Source organism: Lottia gigantea (genome assembly GCF_000327385.1).
Source record: "Lottia gigantea unplaced genomic scaffold LOTGIsca_34, whole genome shotgun sequence".
NCBI lineage: Eukaryota > Metazoa > Mollusca > Gastropoda > Lottiidae > Lottia > Lottia gigantea.
This window is the reverse complement of record NW_008709146.1, coordinates 130,727-151,163: the sequence shown is the minus strand read 5'-3', so window position 1 is coordinate 151,163 and position 20,437 is coordinate 130,727. Positions and strand designations below refer to the sequence as shown.

Sequence of the window (20,437 nt, the reverse complement as noted above, 5' to 3'; positions counted from 1 at the left end):
ACATGAAGGTAGGCATGTTCACTTAGTTTCTTTTATTTGAATTGAGTTCACCATCAAATTTGATCGATGCATTGTAAAATATTCATGCAAATGAAATCTTTAAGCATTAAAACCATACAAACTATAAATATGTTTATTATGTACATGAACAATAGATTAAAACACAATGAACACATTAAAAGAACTAAAAAAAAAAAAGACATAAAAGATAAGACATCTACATGGACATTGATAAAACTAGATAAATAAAATAAACCCAAATCATAATAGGACAACACATGTTTTTTCCAGATTAAATGTTTGAATATATGGATAATCAAATAAAACAGATTATCAAAGATTCTCTCACCAGGCTTTGTCACAGAAATCAGTTTCTTATGCTCATATACATACCAAAATAAAAACAAAAGTTATCCACAATTTTGAAATAACAAAATCATGCAATAAGTCAAATTAGTTTCATTAATAATCTATGATGTTGCTACACACAATTACCAGATGGATGCTTACCAAATCTTAAAAAAAAACATTCACAATTTTAAAATAATACGATTTTACGATAATATTTTGATTTGCTCGTGCAATTGGATAAGATTTAATAGAGATGTTGATGTCATCCATGATCAGATGATAACCAATTCTTAAAATATATTCACAATTTAAGATTATAAAATGTTATATATTTCATGGTGCTTTGATATCCAATACCAGGTGCTTATCAACATAAACATTGATAGGATGGCCCTTTCCCGTTAGATCTCATAACATTGATATCATCCAAGACCAGGTGCTATAGGTAGTGATGACTTAAATCTCCCACCAGAATCAAAAGTAACATTCATAATAGGCCGTCTGTATATTGGAGCAGAAGATACATCATTGATTTTTTTACCATATCCATCAACGTATCTGCTGTAAAAAAAAAAATAACATTCTATTACAATTCTGCTGTAAAAGAAATAAATTCTTATAACAATCCTCCTGTTAAAATATTGACTGATATTATTTCCAGTAAGATTTAATGTTAGAACAGACAAAAACAATGAGCTTCATGAGGTTAAAATGCTGAAACAGGCTGAAAATCACACAAAAACTGCTCCAAGAGACTTAAATATCTGGAAATTGATAACTTTGTCAGAAATAAAAGAACTTTAATATTCATTTGAGGACCTGTACTCAAAATATACGTAAGATTGAACTACTGGTATAATGTTTTTCATTTATAAGAATGAAAATGAAGGGTACCTTTAATATGATCCTATGTTAGTCTAATAATAGATGAGATAAAAAGGTTATATTATAGTAATATTTGCATTTATGAAAGTGTATTATAATGTATTGTAGGTTGACTAAATTCATGCATTGATTCAAATCTATTGTACTATTGGTGCAAGTGTCTGTCAGATTCCAGCTCACTATAGGCTGACAGTAGTGTAGTCACTATATAAAGAGTGATTAAAGCTATTACATGTCAGAGTGACAAAGTGACTAGTGCTTGCAGCTGGTAAAGAAACTTTAATTTGAGAATTTACTACGATCATAATAAGTTTAATGAATATCTGTAGAAATTTAAAGGAGCTACAACATTCTCTATATGATCTTTTGGACAATATCCTTGCATACCATCGGTCAGTTGAAAAGATCAGTTGAAATCTAGAACAAAACCTCACAAAGCAATCGAATAAGTACATTTACTTAGCTAGTATTGGACACATGTATGTATACAATATTTAAAGGGAATGTAAAGAGCTTCTCTGATATATATTCTCTGTATATGTGTATTAGGGACAATGACAACATCAATTTGCACCATTCCAATTTTCAGTCAGAGTCTGTGGTTCTTGCAATTCTACTATATTATTTATATTTAAGGTTGAGCACTTCTATAATTACAGGAACCATAGATATTTGACAGAAAATTGGAATGATGCAAATGAAAACCATAAATGGCCCCGATACACATCAAGTTTAGAAAGTTTCATTACAATCTCTTCAAAACTGTAAATTTTACATCAAAACAAATCTAATCTGACAGATGAGTGTCAACAATATTATGTATATATAGAGGTGATGGTGTATAAAAGGGTGTGCTATTCTACTATGCATACCTCAACTTCACCCATTTCTAATGTGCTGTGAAAGAAAATAAACGGCAATAAACAAAGGTGCACATAACTACTATAAGCCACTATTTTATGTGCATTCTCTCTTTTTAAACTTGAAATACTCTAGAAATATCTCTACTGCAAAAATATGTATTCAGAAATGGAAATCTGTGATATGCAAGACAAATTCTGTTATCTAGTTCATCCAGTTTATGAAGAAAGTAAATTAAGCCACACCAAAGCATATAACTAGCTACGGATACATCTGCCTATTTGCCAACCTCTAATAGCTATTTTGACACTTGTTGCCTGGAGTAGTCAGAAAAACTGTCAAACCAGAGCTATCAGAGACTGGAAGGAATAGAGGGTACCTAGCATTAAGAGTGAAGAAGTTTCTAAAAACACCTATTAGATGTAAAGCACTGGCCAAGGTCACAAAAAAAGAGATCTGTAGGATATAAACTAGGATGGAGTAATGTACTTAAAGATTATTTCAGATTGTTTTACATTAAGAGATCTGATTGGCCATTCTATCTTGCCATTTAGCACATAACAGCATTAAAAATATAATATAAAAAGATCTTTTGATACTTACTTTGCTCTTAGAATATGTCTGGATGCATTAGCAGGATCATAAGATAGGTAATTTTCAGATGTACTGTTTTTGGCCATGATTTGATCAAATTGTTTTCTGGGTAATCCTTTAACAAAATTGATATAGTAAAGTATATTATTATCACATAACAATTTAAGTTATTTTGCGAGTTTAACATCCAAAACATTGACAGATTCAACTGAGTTTTAAGATACTTTGAATAAGAAGATTTACCTGGCATGACATATCCTGGAATAGAAGCATGTTTAGGTGGGCCTTTAACAGGTGGTAGATCAGAAGCTGAAATTAGGCAAAAAATATTTATTTATAGTGATTTTCAATAGAGGTAACTGAAGAAGTATCTAGGTATAGTTAAATTAATATTGATTTTATCCTTCCTCCTTTCATAAGTAAAAAAAAAATAGCATACATATGTTGTAATCATTTTCTTTACCAGTTCACAACAAGAATAAAGAAGAAAGGTTAACCAAATCTTTCACATATTCGTCAACAAGCTGTTAACAAATCTGAATACGTGTCAGTATGTATCTAACAAAATAAATCTGAATTAAAGTGTGTAAAACTAGAGTAGAGACAGATAAAATAGAATAATGAGCAGTAATTAAGAGTCATTACCTTCTGGGTAGCCATTTTTATTCATCTCTTCCTTCTTTTTCTTCTGGGCCTCTTTGGTTGCCTGCCAGTTCTGTAAGAATTGCCGTGATGTATCTGTAATTTCTTTACCATCTAACATTTCTGAAATAAAAACCCATTTACATCTATTAATATAATCTTAATAAAACACTTACAAATACTTCTTGTAATCTTCAGTACATGGAATTTGGCACCTGCATCATCTCTCCTACCAGCTTAGCTAATAATATAAGTGTACTCTTTTGACAAATTTATGTAATTGTCAATCAAGGTCATACTCTTACAACTTGATTTGATCCCATGAATGAAACAATATTAGTTGGAAATATTATTTTTTTATGCTTTTCATAAGCTCATACAATGAAAAGGACCTGATATAAACCAATAAGGATCACTTACGTAACTGTTTAGACATGACTATAATCCTGTCTCGGTATTTAGCTTTATGACATATAGGATTACCAATTAGATCTAATCTCCTTAACTGTGTCAGACGATTTAAAACATGGGACAGTTCCTTTAAATCACTGATATTATTGTCACTACACATTAAGTGAAATAGTTTGCGAGCATTTTCTAGTTCTCTAATACAGTCTATATTATTACCGGATATATTCAGCACTTGTATACATTGCTGCATGAAAGATAAAAATGACATATCATGACATAGTGTATGAAAGATAAAAATGACATATCATGACATAGTGTATGAAAGATAAAAATGACATATAATGACATAGTGTATGAAAGATAAAAATGACATATCATGACATAGTGTATGAAAGATAAAAATGACATATTATGACATAGTGTATGAAAGATAAAAATGACATATTATGACATAGTGTATGAATGGTAAAAATGACATATCATGACATAGTATATGAAAGTATATATTTAAATGTATGTTATATATCATATTGACATAGTTTCAGGACATTTTTCCAAGATGTGAGAAGTTGTCAAGTAAGTTTCTTCTAGTTAATAGCCTTCGGAAAGAGGCCCAAGAAGCATTACAATTTGTAATCTTTATAAAATATGAGCATTTATCAGTCCCGATTTAAAATATACATGTATAAAACCAAAATATTTTTTTCCCTTCTTAACAGTATTCAATATAAAATTTGTCATTTTGACTATCAATAGTTTATAATTCAATGATTAGAAAACTTACGCATATAGAATTTAATGATCTGGGATCAAATAATAACTTTTCTCCTAATGGTAACTGTTGATTTTCAACTTGTAGTTCTTGTAACAGACGTAGGTTTTCAATTCCTTCTAAAACTGTTATTGCATTACCTCCCAGATACCTGAAATGGCAGTGTGTATTGTAATGTCTAGACCAGGCATGTTAAACTTGGTTTGTTCCACTACAAATCATAAAGAATAACATCTAAGGTTAATAGCTTGAATGTCATATTGTTGTGGGGTGTATTAGCATGCAAGGATTAGGCAGCATTTTTTTCATTTTTGATGCCAAGCTAGATGTACACGAGTAAGCTTACAAAAAAACTGAATGGGACGCTTTAGGGGCATTTCTCTTCAATATAATATCATGTAAAAGCAGAAATGAGTCCTATCAAGAAAACATTTATGTAATATAAACAAAAGAAAAAACAAAACTTACAATTTAGTTAGTTGTGTTAAAGTTGAAAGACCTTCTATTTTTCGTATAAAATTATTTTGAAGATATAAATGTGTTAGGTTGTTATTTTGATGTAAAGCTGGAACTTTAATCAGTTGATTATCATAAAGATACAATACAACCAGATTTCTACATAATCCTAATTCATTCTCCTATAAAAATAATAACAGTTACTCAATAAAATTATCAACAACAGCCAACTTGGCTATCACCTGAAAGAGCTGTTAGATCCAACCAGTCTTGTTGACCTTCCTTTAACTCAATCCTTCAGCAGCACCTTAGCATCATCCACAATCTGAAATGCATTTCCTCTAATATTTTCCTGTGTTGTAGATCTGCTTTTGCTTTTCAGTTTACATATCAGAAGGGTTTAACTCATCTCACTTACCACATCATCTATTCCTTTCTCTTCCAGATATAAATGTGTTAATCGTGATAGAAATTGATTCTGACTTTCATCTCGTTTCTTCTTGTTATGACCTGATGTACCCCGGGTCATCAAATCTGTTGTTAGTTTCACCATTATTGTGAAAGATAAGAGGCTGTTAAGCCAAAATCTAAAAAATTGTTGACCTTCTCATCTAGAACAAATTATAACAAACAGTTATTGCTAATATATAATTTGCAAAATTACAAATTGATTACCCTTGCCTTGAGTTGATGAAAATGCCAATCATTACTAGTACCTAGTACTACTACCACATCCATGATATTACAATGGCAGAGGGAAATTTCAGTCTACAAAGTGGGCAATCTTCATGTAAAGTACTATATTTCTATGGACCTGACGACATTCTAAATAAATGGTTAAATCAAAGAGAAATTGTAGACAGAGAGTGGAGTACATCTACCTTAAAATTTAAGACAATCATTTGATTGAATCAAAAAAGATCACTCACTTCTCACACCGGGTATATTTAATTAGAATAATACTCTAGTTACATTATCTTTTGTTTTATTTTGTAATGGTTTTAATTGAAATAGTTTTGACTATGAAAACCTTTTTTCATCATATTGAAATGATAAATTTGTAAGTAAAATTGAAGGAAAATTTGTGAAATTCAACTTACGTGCATCGTCTCCAATGTAAACAGGAAGTAGACAATGTATGTTTTATCGGAACGGAGTAAAGTAAATTAACAATAACAAAGACTATTTAGGACATCATTCCAACTGGTTATTCTTAGAAAATTTATAAACAAAAATCAATCGAAATAAATAAATACACCCTTGGTTTATTTGTTTATCTTAAAAATAAATCTGAAAAAGGAAACGTCGACATTTACTCCGAGACTACTAAATAGCCATCATGGCGTCCAGGAAAGGACTTTCTTTAGCGAAAACAGATTTTCCCTTATATTGTGTCAGATCTTTGGGGGATAGACACTTTTTAATCGCGGGTGGAGGTGGTCAAGCTAAAACAGGAATCCCCAATGCAATTGTACGTTTTTCCTAATTAATATCTTCCATTCAGATACCTTGAAATCATTTTATGACCCACCCTTCCCTTCCTCTCTCTCCTCTCACTATACTCTGCAAAACTAAGGCATAACCAAAGAATAAAAATCATGGAACATAGTCTTACAAATTTGTATATTACTGTACTTCTGGTTGAGTGAAGATTGAGAACTGGCTTCATTCTGAGTGAACTTGATGAATATTTGGAAGTCATCAGTTTGGCACAAACCCAAAGTAGCACTAGCAGAACATTGAAATTGTTGCAGACTTGATCAACACAATTTGATACAGGCCTACCTTTCCCTTTGATTTGGAAATTATGAAAAACTTGAATGGAAAATGATTTTGATTGCAATTACTGTTTAAGTATAATTGGTATAATAAATACAGGCTTATTGTTTTTCAGGAAATTTATGAGTTAAAACTAATAGATGGTAGGATATCAGCAGTTAGTGTTGGTCGACATGATACTGGTACACAAGCTGTAATGAACTGTACATCGTTTTACGATGGAAGAAATCATCAACTGGCTGTTGGTCAAGATGAAATGTGTTGTTTATATAGTTTAAAATATTCAGTGATACCAGTCAGTAAAAAACATACAGGTCAGTAGTCATTTGAGCTTACTCTTCAAATTTTTCTTGATTGAGGTCAATAAATCTGCACATTTTCATCATTTGCGATTTATGTATGCGTAGTGTTAAAATGTACATATAAGTCATGGAATTAGATTCCCAGGCCATGCATACTGTTGACATTAATTTTCCTTGAAGATTTGACAATAAGCCAAGTAAGGTGCATAAATTTTTAAAAAATCTATTTGATTGCAAGTTTTTATTGTGATGTATTCTTACAATTATGTCAATTATTTTAGAGGAGAACTCTACAAAGAACAGAAAAAAAGAAGCAGACACAAAGAAGAAAGAGAATGAGGAAAAGACAGACAACAAAAAAGCTGAAACTAAACAAATCAAATTTGATGTCACTGAAATCAAAAGTATACCTACTGACTTTGACAAAGAAGGAGGTTTTCAAAAAGTTGTGCGATTCAGCCCAAATCATAAATTTTTTGCCACTGGTGGTGTAGATGGTCATCTTAGAGTATGGAAGGTACTATGAAAGCCAGTGTTATTTTATTCAGTCTTTGACTTATTTGTCTACTAGTATGCCTTACATTTATGTTCCATCCTTTGAAAGTGTGGAAAAAATATAGTAAATAAGCCTAACTCTTAAATGATAAGTATTCTATTATTTCAGTACCCCGACTGTGATAAAATATTTGATATAAAAGCTCATGACAGTGATATAGATGATATAGATATTTCTCCTGCTGGTGACAGGGTAAGTTTATGGTAGATTATCAAAATTTGTAAGTGATTTTATCTTAAATGCCTTCTGTGATATGGGAATAAACATTGAATAGAAAACAAAGTAACTAATGCTCAGACACTAGACTTGTATGTTTTATGGTTCTTTGATATTAATAAACAAAATTTCTGAATTTTCTATTTTAAAATTTCTAGATTGTTCTTTAAATGTATTACTGTTGTAAATGTTGTAGATAGCTACAGTTTCCCGTGATCACACTGGCTGTGTATGGAAAAGTGATAATGGTGAAGAAGTTATAGGTTTAGTTAATTCTAATTTAAAAGGTTATAGATATAGATGTTGTAGGTAAGTTATTTCTACTTAAATATTGTTATATCTTTTTAATCATAGAAACAAGAACTAATGCTAAAGTGTCTGATTTGAAATGCAAGGTCATTCCTACCTCCACGAGAGTTCTTTCCTGCCTGGCTTTGTTTGTAGCAGACACCAACTGTATTTTGAAAGAGTTGTCATACTAGATTCACAGTTCATCTTAGAATTTTTACATAACCTTGCTTTTAATCCTTGTATTTTAGATATGGGTTGGTCGAGGGTAAACAAGATAAATGTAATTTATATACAATAAGCATTCCTATAACCAGATCTTCTAAACCTTTACCATGTTATATTACAACGTTTGATCATAAAAAATATTCAATTAGAAAACAAGCTAAAGCTGGTACAGAGGTATTATCATCTTTAGCTGTTAGGTTGGTATTTTTGTTTAGATATTATGTTTCCACTAGTCAAGGGAATGTAATTAGGGAGGGCATGTCATTGTTATCCACACTCGGTCCTTGAGAACAGACTAAACAACAAGAATGTAGGAGAAAATTTTTCTCGAATTACAGCTCTGCTCTTTGCATTTTTGTTGAATAGAGTGCAGCTGCCCTGGTCTTAAGGTAAGTTTTAGGTTTTGAAACAGTTTTCACTGTACAAAACAAAAGATATGTGTAGTTGTGTACTCACATGTAGAGTGTGAATGGCATGCCGTCCCTAATCACATGTATTTTTAGTCAGATAGGACTTTAACTATGTTTCTTGTCACCAGTACCTTCAAAAAGCTGTTGATCAGTCTTTGATGCATAGAAAAACATGAAAAATGATTTAAATACCTCTATTTTCCATATAACACAAATGATTTTGGAAAATGATATAATGTAGACAAAATAATAGTGGGTCATTTTTAGACTGCAGATCCATAGAGGAATAATAAGACTTCTCAAGTTCAAAGTGTTGTGTTGTTGACAGTCTGGTCTCTGTATTTATGTTATGTTAATATTCTATATTTGTAGTGAAGATGGTATATATTTAGGTGTAGGTACATTATCTGGTAGTGTAGCTGTATATATCTCCTTTAGTTTGCAAGTAAGAAACATTTTTGTTAATTCAAAGTGATATTTTTATTTCTTTTTTTTTGTATTTCATTTTTTAAATTATGTGAAAATTTAAGAAATTTTTTTTTAACAAGTGATGGGTTTCTATTTCAGAAATTATATTATGTTAAAGCTGCTCATGGTATATTTGTAACTGGGGTAGAATTTATGTCCAATTCTGAAAGTTGTCAAGCTATAACTGGAGATAAAGACTTTACGTTGTTAAGTATATCTGCTGATAATACTGTAAAATTACATCAAGTTAATCCTAGAGGTATGTATTTATATTTCTATCAGCTTCCTTAATATCCCACTATTAATTGATCTTGTTAAACTGTTTTGCGCCACACTTTTACTCTAGTGAATAAGAGTACAATTTACTATTGGTGATTTAGATGCATGATAATTCATCCCTGCTTTGTAAGATTCATAAGTTAAGCCTACCCCTCAACTGTATTGTGGTATCGTGTGGGGGACATGGGCAATGTTGGACTCTTTAATAGTTCAGCTGTGTAGAGATCAAAAGCTATGCCAAATTTGGTGTCAGGTAAAGTTATCAAAAAGCAACTCCCATGAAAATTAACATTTCATGTCTGGCTAACGCCAATATTGAACAATTCATATGATTGAATATATTTCTATATTTCAGGGTCTATCAGTGCCTTATGGATTATAATAGGTTTTGTTATATTAGTCTATTTCTTATTTTGGTTACTAGCTGAACTTGGTGTATGATAGTTCTAGATAAAATACTAACTTCTCGTACATTATTACTTCTAATCATGTGATATCCAAATTAGTAATTTATAATTTCTGTCATACTTTAAATTAAGTGTAAGCTGGTGCTTGACTGGAGAATTCTGAATAGGTTCCGTCTGTTCCAATTCTGCTCTCAATCGAACGGTATGATAGCGGATTGTGACATTCAAAATTTTCCAATTTACCTACTGTACCTACTATTTTTACAACACCTGTGGAAAGAGTTCTGAACTCTGTTCCAACCTGCTTTATTGAATGTATCTTTGACAATCAGCAAGAAATATCATAACATGTTAAAGGATTCTGATTGGTTAGATACAGATACAGGGTCAACCAATCAGAGTTCCTACTCTTAGTATAGTATTTATACAAATACCTAGTTTATGATATTTCTGACAACTGACTGACTGCTTTGCAAAAAAGTGTTCAATTAACATAAAATACAGTCCCTGAATCACTCCTTTGTTCAAAGAAAGCTCAATTAGATCTTTGGCTTAATAACAAAAAACCATTTGGTACATGTATTGGACTGTTTGGAATTGCAGAATTTCTTAGATGTGTCGTGTGCCCTCCTATTGACTAATGTAGGCCCTATTGATTACATTCCTGTGCCTTAATACTCATAGAGAATATAGTTTTATGTTAAAATTTATTGTTGACTTTTGTTGATTATAGATTGCTGGCAGGTTCCACTCTAACCAAACTATCAGTTTTACTTTTTGTTATTTGAGGATTGCTAAGACATTGTTTCAGTGAGGTGACCTCTTCAATACTATTGTCATTTGTGTTTTACCCAAAATCCATATTTTTTGGTGTAAACAAAAATGTCATAGTCCATGTAAGGGAGAAAAGATAGTCTAATTAAAAGACTTGAATCTGAACTCAATATTTTCTATATGGGCAATCCTTAATTTGTTTTAGTGCTGTCTTTTTGTATTGTTATTTTTTTTTTCAAATTTTCTGATGGTAAAAGGCCAATTTAAAGGGAATAGGTCCTTGATATTTCAAATTAGTTCAGAACATGTGAAAATGTTTGAAATTGAAGGATCACTATCCCTTTAAAATTTATTAAATAATTTGTTATTATTTATCATATTTAGAAATATAATCATGGATGGAATATGGTTTGTTATCAATTTATTGTAAATATAATAAATGTTTTATATTGACTACACTTTGGTTATCTTTATGACATCATTTTCATTGGCTAAACTCCATTTAAATTGACCACACATAATGAACTTTGACCATGTTAATTTGACAGCCATGGTAAACATTTTCTAGCTAGCAGATTGAAGTGACAAATTAACTTTCAGAGGCCAAGGCTTAAGCTTAGGAGTCTTTTGATTTTTGTATTTATTTTACATTAAGCTATTTCCTGTGCAATATGAATACTAGAACGTAACCTATCTTGTTCAAGAACCTCATTATAAGTGGGTGGTTCAACCCTATCAGAATCAACTGGATCTGTCACAACAAGAGCAGTTTCCCTGGCATCGTCTCTTTCTCCTGAGGTCATCAATGGTTGATCATGTTCGACTAGAGACGACTGTTGGCTATTTGATTCTTCTGGTTTTTGTACACAGTAATTCACACGATTCTTTCTTATAATGTACAACATGGTGGCCATGACACATACCAGTAACAGGACCATCCCAACAATTATAAATATCAGAGCATTATTGCTTTTATCTTCACCTGGAAGATACAAAAAAAATATTTAATTCTTATCCGGTCTAATTAGTCTTAACATGCATTCTTAACTTTGAATCAGATCAATCAATACTAAGGCAGTTGTCGTTGACTTTGCACGTTTTCATTGGCTCAATGCCATGTTCCGAGAGTCTGTCTTAAATTGAAACCGTACGGTTCTTGCCAATTCACAAAATATTTGCCCCATATATTTGAATTAACAAGCCTATTCACACTTACCGGTATGTTTCTGCTTTTTAAGATAGTATCTGATTTTAAAGCTGTCTTTAAGAGTAATATCTTGATCCGTAGAAAACTGGACATACAAACTTCTTTTAGAACTGCAATAAGTATCTGTAGAAGCTCTGCGACACAGGTTTACTAAAAGAATGGATTTTTGATTGGCACCTGCAATTTGAAAAGTGAAATCTTTTGACGACTAACTTTATAAGGCGTGGATGAAACTACGAATTAAGGGTCGAGACTATTCTCTATTACAGCTCATTTTGCGCAACTTTTGGGTATCAGACCCGACGTGCGTCAGACTGAAAAGCAAAACTTCATATAAAATTGTTCATTATTAAATCCTCAAATTTCATCAAAGAGAGACCAATATGTGCTCACCATCAAATATTTTTAAGGTGTTAAATTTACATCGCTTTCTGGCACCAATAACAGCTAACTCTACCTCTATACAAACTTTTCTTTTGACGGGAGCAGTAAGTTTAAAACCACACCAGACATTCCTACAATTTACAAGTATGACATCTGACACTTAGTTTACAAATAGAACCTCCGGCATTCCACAATCTACCAAGAGCAAAGAGCATGTCTGAAAAGCCGTTAGTTTACAAATAGGACCACTGGCATCCCTTCAGTTCACACCTGACATTCCTTTACAAACGGAAAATCTGACATTCTTGTGAATATTAACATTAAAACTTTTTCTGAATTTATTGTAAATTTCCACAATTTACTAAGAAGCCATCCGACAACAATGTGTAACAATATGTCTGAGCAACGCCGTTCAAATCTGGGTGTTTAGCCTCGAAAAGGGTGCTTTCAATTGATCCACATAGTGATAATTGCGTGTGAAACCCCTGGACTTTTCTGTGGGCCTAACCCCACCCCCCCCCCCCTCACTCCCCTCCCCCTTCCCTCTCCTTCCTAACGATTCGTAGAAAAGCCACTGAATGATCACGTACCTTGGTGCGTCTTCGGGAAAATTTGGTGATATGATATAGTTATCAGTGAGATTTGTAGTTTTTAATTTTATATCTGTCCCATTCACACATTCTGAAAAACAAAAAGGTAAAAGGATATTTCTTTAAATGATGTTCAAAAATGACAATATCAAAATATCATCAAGTGGGATATATGTCGCTAACGACTACTGTGAAAGCGTTGCCCAATTGAGGAACTTGGTACAGTGGAGCCACGTTTATCCGGTTGCCGATAATCCGGAGACCCCGATATCCGCACGCTTTTGTAGTTAATTTGTTATGGTGAATCAGTGATCGACTTTATTTCAATGTGAGCTTTTTGAAATCGTGCGGCTTATTGTCACAAATATACAGTAAATTACTTTGGGTACATAGCAAAAAGGCTACGTCTACAACATGATTTTAAAACTGTCTTCTGTGATTTTCTATCGGCTTATGCCATGCAGATATCACGAAGCAAACTTTTCAACCAAGAATGTCAAACTTGAACAATTTACCTATATTCAAGCTAGCATCTACTGCAACACAATGGTAAATTAAAACTAGGCAAATTGTAACAAACGAAAACATTATTATGTAGGCAACATCCAATAAATCAACTGGTTGCCCAAAGCAACTGATAAAGGCAAGACTATCTCTTTTATGCTTTGCCTGATTCCAGATGCACACGGAGGAATGAAAATTTCCTAGCAACCAGCACTACTAACAGGCCTAGTGTGCCTACTTTTCAAACTTTCACTTAGATGTATTGTGTGTGTGGTTTGAGCAGGAACCTCAAAGTTCAAATCACTTTTTCAAATCCATTTCCTTCGTGCTAAAACTAGGATAACTTTCAACTTTCAAAGTAGAAACAGAAAATAAGTGTGTAACCGTATAATGTATTCCTAGACAATTTCACATTTCTAAAGCGTCGTCACAAAAGGGTCAATTATCAATATAACAGTATTCCATATACAATATATAATTCATATGAATACATTTTGGCTTAACAGTAGAACTAAACCTGTAAAATGAAGATGTTCTATAACGCTTTTGTGAATAAAAATGTAGTATATTACGTTACTGCATTAAAGTAGGCTTATAATATATGAAACTAGAGTAAGCTAGTGCATATTTTCATTATATTTTGTAAGGGGTTCCCATTGGGTATACACTATTCATAACTTATAAGCTTATACAATACAACGCAATAAAAGTTCGACACGGCGTGTTGCTTTGAATTTCTGCATGAAGGATTGTAGTTTAGGCTTGTCTACAATGTTTAAAAACAATTTTTTTGCCTTGGTGTATATTATCAAACCAGTGAAATTGGTCAAGAAATTTTGTCGAGAAAACACCCAAAAGATAATAATAGGCAATCCGAAGGAATAGTTCAGAATATTTTAAATAATAGAAAACTTATATCAATTATAGGTCCATGATTAACCAAGCAGGAAAAATGTTACTGTATCTATTGTAGTCTGAAGCCTAAATCATCCAAGAGTAATTAGAGTTTTCTCCCTTGCATTATACATACAGCTTTGGAAGTTTTTGGTTTTGGACGATTAAATCTTGATGCGATATTTAGATTATCACTGTAAATTGGTGACTTTAATATTTCGGGTTCTTCCTTGGTTCTTCCTGGATTTTTTGGTTTCAATTTCGTTGACTACTTGTCAATAAACTCCGTAGCAAACTTTGTGGGGGAAAGTTGTAGAAAGTACTAAATAGGTCACGTTGACTCTCCCACAAGAAGGTGAGAAGAGGTGTTTTCCTTTTCAAGACACAGGAATTTCCAGGTGAGAATTTGATTTTATTTCTTATTTTAGACACAATTTCAGTTACCGATTCATGTTAAATCATTAAAAATTGAAAGAGAGATGTTCATTTACTATAAAATGTTTTAATTGTCATGTCAATTTTAGCATTGAATTCGACTTGTCGATCAAAATTTGACATGTTCGACAAATAGGCTAGTATTATTAGCCAAATAGACAACTTCACTCAATTTAGATCTACTCTTTGTAGGCCAATTCGTACATCATAAAGTACAGAAACTATACTAGGTCTAGGCCTATAAATTATATGCCTTACCAATTATATCTAACAACCAATATAACTATTATATTATGGGTTAGGCGGCCTAACCCATAATATACTGTAATTTAAATAAGGATAGGCTACAGATAGTGTATGATGACAGCAAGGCCTACTGCAACAGATCTTGTAGGCCTAATGTTATGTTATCACAAGTCACTACTGTTACTGCCTTTTCACTATTAAAAACAATAGCTTATAGATAGATTGATGTGTTAATTTTTTTCTGATGTCTTTGTAATATAAGCTTAGGCCTACATTGAAATTGAAGTACTGGCATTAAGTTTTGTTATTCTACTTCATGTGAAAATATCAATATTTAATCAAAAGATTCTCAGGTAGATGTTTGTCATGGGTTGTAACGTATGACAGTTCATAATCTCACCTCTTGCCGATGTATTATGGATTAGATATGGAATTCTAAAATAACTATGGTCTGAAAGAAGTAAAGCAAAGCATTTAGGAGAGAAATGATGTTGATATCAACTTTAGATTAAGATTGTGAGTCTGAAAATCAGAGCCAAACAATTAGAATTCCAAGCATTCATTTCTGACAATTGCAGCGTTGCAGCGTAATCAACAGCAATGCAAATGATACTGTATCCTCATTTGAACCAAAGTTTTCAAGATATTAGATTAAATGCTGTGAATGCTGATATAATTTTTTCCTTCAAAAGTTATTTCTGAAAACATTCAGATACCGTACCAAATATTTGGTAATATTTTTCTTATACATTTTTAAAAAAAAAACAAGTTGGGATGTTTTGTTTGGTTAGGTTAGCTGATTATTTAAATAATACTTGGATCTGAAAGCTTCTTTTCCATCTGAAAATGGATGCAATCTACCCATACCGGTATATATAGTTAAATGAAACTCATAGCTTTTAAAGGAACTTGTCTACCTTTAAAATGAGTGCACAGTCTTCTCAAATCATACAATGTAACCCATCTAATTTTGAAATGACTGAAAACCCCTAACCAGAAAATAGACTAAATGCGATATAATATGTAATTGCCTGAAGAAATTGAAGAATCAGATTAAAGTATGCACTTCGTTCTAATGTTGATTATCACAGACTCAATAGTATTGTAGAGAAACTATTGGCAAGATGTAAAAAACATCAAGGAAGTCTGCAATGATACACACACCCATTTTTTACTTCTAATGTTTTGATGGTTGTCATAGTAACCTCATCAGAAGAAATAATAACCTACACTTCTATTACAGCCTGGCACTTGTTTTTATTTTGACATATCTCTTATACAACTCAATATATCAAACAAATTTTAACCTACATGAAGGATCACCTATTTGTAACATAACTCACAAAAGAATTATACTAGTAATCTTACTGAGAGGGGAAAGTGCCAGTACTGGTACCTCTTTTTAAAATGAAAAGGATAACTTTACTTTGAAATGCTATGAGCTTAATCAATATATAAGCTTATTGTTTCATACTATGTTTATTATAAGGATATCATTCATGTTTATTAGGAAACTACTGGGAAGCCAATCTCGTTGCTTTGGGTTCTTTTTGCATTTTGTAACTCGGCCCAATCTTCTGGCAATTGTTTCTTCATAATTTCTTGCACCTCTTTACAGCTTAATATGATGACTTTTGCACTCTTGCCAACGTAGCCAGCAATGCAGTCACGTAAATAAGATTGTAAGCTGTTCAAAGTGAATGAAATATATGCTATCTATACAAGTATGATTTATTAATTGAATTGATATTTATTGGGGAGGATTAAACTTTATAACTAAGGATTAAGCTTAAATAGTTGTTATGCAAATAAGCTTTTTTGATTCATTCAAATAATCTGAAATTCAGGGAATAGTTAAATTTTGTTATCAGGATTGAATTTTTAAGGAATAATTTCACATATTTTTATGAATGATAAAATCTTTCAATCCAGGTGATTTTAATAGTATTATCTTGATGTTATCACTAGATATTTATCAGATATTTTAGGGACAGGTCATACATGGCTTGAAGGCCTTATTGTTTTTATATCTCATTTTTGACTCAGTGAAATGTGTTTAATGGATTGACAATGAACGGAAGACTAGTAGGATTGTTCTTTGTGGTGAATAAGCTGATAAATTATGATATCGCACATTGTTTTTGGAAATTTGTAATGTTACTAAACTAAACTGTCAATATATAAGGAAAAGTGAGTGTGTATTGTTATAAAAGACCAATATTGTCATCGTAGCTTTGAAATTATCCTTTTGTAAAATCATAGACAACAATCAAAAGATTGTCCCTATTTTATCAAGGAACAGAAATGACAACAATGTTTTATTATGTTACATCCATTAACATCCTGAATAGATTTTTAGCAGTTTATCAGGACATAGATTGAAATGAGAAATGAAATTTAACTAGATGATGGAAAAATGGGTAAAAAATGACATGTTTGGTCTGAAAAAGTAGAGGCAAGGTAGACTATGAATTCTTTTTGTGGAATTTGATTTTTGATAAATGATGTGTGTTTGGATTTTGAGTAAAATTTAATTTTCAAACTTCATGTAACATACCGGCAATTGTTGGTCATCAATTTTAAAGGAAAAGTGTTATTTTTTAGACCAGAAAAAATCATTGAAAAGTTATTTTTTCTCTATTAAGTTTTGTGATAGCAGCGACTAAGGGGTGACATCAGTCATTACCTGATGATAAAGGTCAAACCATGTCCTGCTAGTAAATGAGATCATTGTCCAAGTTTTCATAATCCAGTATGCTTCATCTAACTCATTCATTGATTTTAGTCTTTGTTAAGTGCTCCACACCTACATGGCTATTGAAGTGCACTCTAGCGTAACATGGAAGCGTGGTGATTCGAAGACAGTCCTTGTTGTCTGTAATTTTGTCTTTGTTTAAACTGAGTGTATGATGACATGGTGATGTTTTATAAAGTCAATATTTTTTATATTGTGTTTAAGAGTACACACTTACTCAAAGGGAAATCTGTGCAGTTGTTAACTGGATTAATTTGAGTGATATAGTTTATGTGATGAAGTTTGTTTACCAAACAATACTTTGACTTCTATTTTCGGATCAACTTATATGATGTCAACTTGCAGTTTGTGTGGAAAATATTTAAGATGTCAGTTTTGGTGTTTGTTTGAAAACTATTATTTTGAGGTTTGTCTGGAATATTTTTCAATATTCAGTTTCTGTAAGAGCATTGTGTTGGACTATATCTAGACTATCCTAAAGTGAAGTTGAGTTGACAAACATATGGAATGAAAGGGTTTATATGCCTTTGTGAATTGACCAGAGTTGAAACTGTGTATTTTATAGATCTACTTTTGTAAAGCACTGAGCTGAGGACTATAAAAAAACTATAAAAGTAGTGCTTTGTTGTCAAAATTCAGACATCTCTTTTCTGAATTCATAATTTATATAAGCTTTAAAAAATGTTACCTTGTCATTTCTGATTGACCATAAAAATTCCGTATAGTATTAAGAGAAAATTTTCGAATTGCACCATTGAAATGGTTTAAAACAAATACCACTAAGTACACATCATAGGATTGGTACATTGAAATTGCAATTTAAATCTATGTTTACCCAAACCTTGATATAATATATGATTTTTGCAGAAGAACTGGGTTTCATAAAGATTGACACTTAAGCATGTAACCACTTTCAATATGAATGCAGAAAATATTTAGGATAGTATATTGATGAAGTAAGCTTGTTATCAAGTTTAATAATATTAAAATTTATTGATACAAATATGGCCTAATAAACCAAGCCTAAAACCTTGAGGTTATCATAACCATAGTTAGACAGAAAAAAAGAGACGTATTTTGTCAGTTGATAACAAATGACTAAATGAAGAGAAAGGAAATATGTTTTCTAAGTTATTGATACTGTAATTGTTTGTTTTTTGTGTATTTCCATACAGTGAGGTTTTTTTTATTCAATTGATGGAACTCTTTCATATAAAACAGCTGTTGTTTTTAATTACAAATTTGGGATGTTATTAAATGCTTAATGCTTTTAGTGTGAACTTTTATTGGGTGAGCATTTAGGTCACTTGACAATTTTTGGTAATTAATGATACTTAGCAAATTTGTGATTCAAATTTTGTTATCTTTTGTTATAGATTAATGTGATAATCTACTAAGGTGAACTTATTAAAGCCAGCATCTCTGCTTACCATCTTAGATCTCAAATTTTAATGTTTTTTATTGTCTATTTTGATATGACCATTATTATAATTCAGCCATAATGTGTTGTCCTATTTAACCATATGTTCAATTGTTAAAAGTTAATAACTTTGTGGTATTTAAATTACCACCAATTTTCAATGAATGGGTGTCAATTGATAAGCATATTAACATCATTTCAGTGGCTGGGCTGAAGTCTTTATCTTTATGCAGTAAGTAAGCAAGTATGAAGTTTTCGTTTTGATTTTGAAAACTTTTGTGTTTCTGATGGGACTTTTGAAAGATTTCATCAAATTCATATCTATGAAGATTATCAGATGTGTCTAGATTTCTATAAGTTATAATTTAACATGTTGGTAGAAATGAAAACTTACCAAGTGTGAATGTGGATAAGAAACCATTGTGTGTACTTTTAGTAGAGTTGGTGAAAGGAAATGAAATGAATTGAGTTTGACTTTTCTGCATCTTGTGATCTAATGATGACGGGCAACACCTTTCACTGTGTAACTAGGGGAAATTAGGGGAAGACAGCGGCAGAAGACTAGACTTTCGATTTCCATCAGCTTGCAGCACATGTGGCCTTTGTTTTTTGTCCCATCCAAACGACTAGACGCTTTTTGAACTGCACCACTGACAAAACTGGCTTGAAAAAGAAAAAAATTTTGAATGGAAGTTGTGAAGTGTGTTCAAATTTGTTTCAAGCAGACTTGAGATTGAACTGTCTTATTTAGAATGTTTTTCACATTGAATTATTATGCTGTAAGTTTCAAACTATTGTGGGAAATTATTGTGACATGTTTTCTTAATTGACAATAGAAAAGTAAAATTAGATTTAACTTATCATGTCTGATGTTGTTTTAATCTGACCTTCTGACCTACTGTGATGACCTTCGCTATTATATAACTAATTAAAGAAATTCATTAACTCCTATGTACATGATATCAACTCTGGACATTTTTGAAAGCTTTCTCCAATACTGTCCAAATTTGACAGATAGAAATGAGAAAATATTTAAATATCATTTCCTGAAGTTTGGTTATTGTTTGACCTGAGATGTGTTCACTGACATTTCAGTGTTAAACAGACACTGGTGACATGTGTTATAATTTAAAATCATAATTGTTTAGGGTTGTTTGTGTGAAATGCAGTATTTACTGTAATAGTTAGAAATATATGTTGCTGATCTGTAGCTTCAAGTGTGTTCAGACCTGAAATTGATTTGCATTATTGATTGATTTTGGATTTAGATATTGAAACATGGATTTCGAATTGAGTGTTGTTCTGTTTAGACTTTGTTATTGC

General features: G+C 31.6%; 3 protein-coding genes across 3 annotated transcripts; 1 reads left to right on the top strand and 2 right to left on the bottom strand.

Moving 5' to 3' along the window:
- Positions 1-3,322: 3,322 nt before the first annotated feature.
- On the bottom strand, positions 3,323-5,525 carry LOTGIDRAFT_120476 (hypothetical protein; the record flags this gene model as incomplete). Its single annotated transcript, XM_009058403.1, has 5 exons — positions 3,323-3,456; positions 3,754-3,988; positions 4,529-4,667; positions 4,985-5,151; positions 5,391-5,525. The coding sequence occupies 5 exons, from the start codon at positions 5,523-5,525 to the stop codon at positions 3,323-3,325; spliced, it is 810 nt and encodes a 269-aa protein (XP_009056651.1).
- A 786-nt stretch (positions 5,526-6,311) lies between these two features.
- LOTGIDRAFT_232981 (hypothetical protein) lies at positions 6,312-9,939 on the top strand (the record flags this gene model as incomplete). Its single annotated transcript, XM_009058402.1, has 9 exons — positions 6,312-6,443; positions 6,867-7,065; positions 7,335-7,570; positions 7,718-7,801; positions 8,022-8,134; positions 8,365-8,538; positions 9,124-9,196; positions 9,319-9,478; positions 9,854-9,939. 9 exons carry the CDS (start codon positions 6,312-6,314, stop codon positions 9,937-9,939), a joined length of 1,257 nt encoding a protein of 418 aa, XP_009056650.1.
- Positions 9,940-11,329: 1,390 nt separating this feature from the next.
- Positions 11,330-19,599, bottom strand: LOTGIDRAFT_162403 (hypothetical protein; the record flags this gene model as incomplete). Its single annotated transcript, XM_009058401.1, has 6 exons — positions 11,330-11,661; positions 11,896-12,063; positions 12,280-12,401; positions 12,861-12,951; positions 15,340-15,390; positions 19,509-19,599. The coding sequence occupies 6 exons, from the start codon at positions 19,597-19,599 to the stop codon at positions 11,330-11,332; spliced, it is 855 nt and encodes a 284-aa protein (XP_009056649.1).
- Between the last annotated feature and the right edge of the window lie 838 nt (positions 19,600-20,437).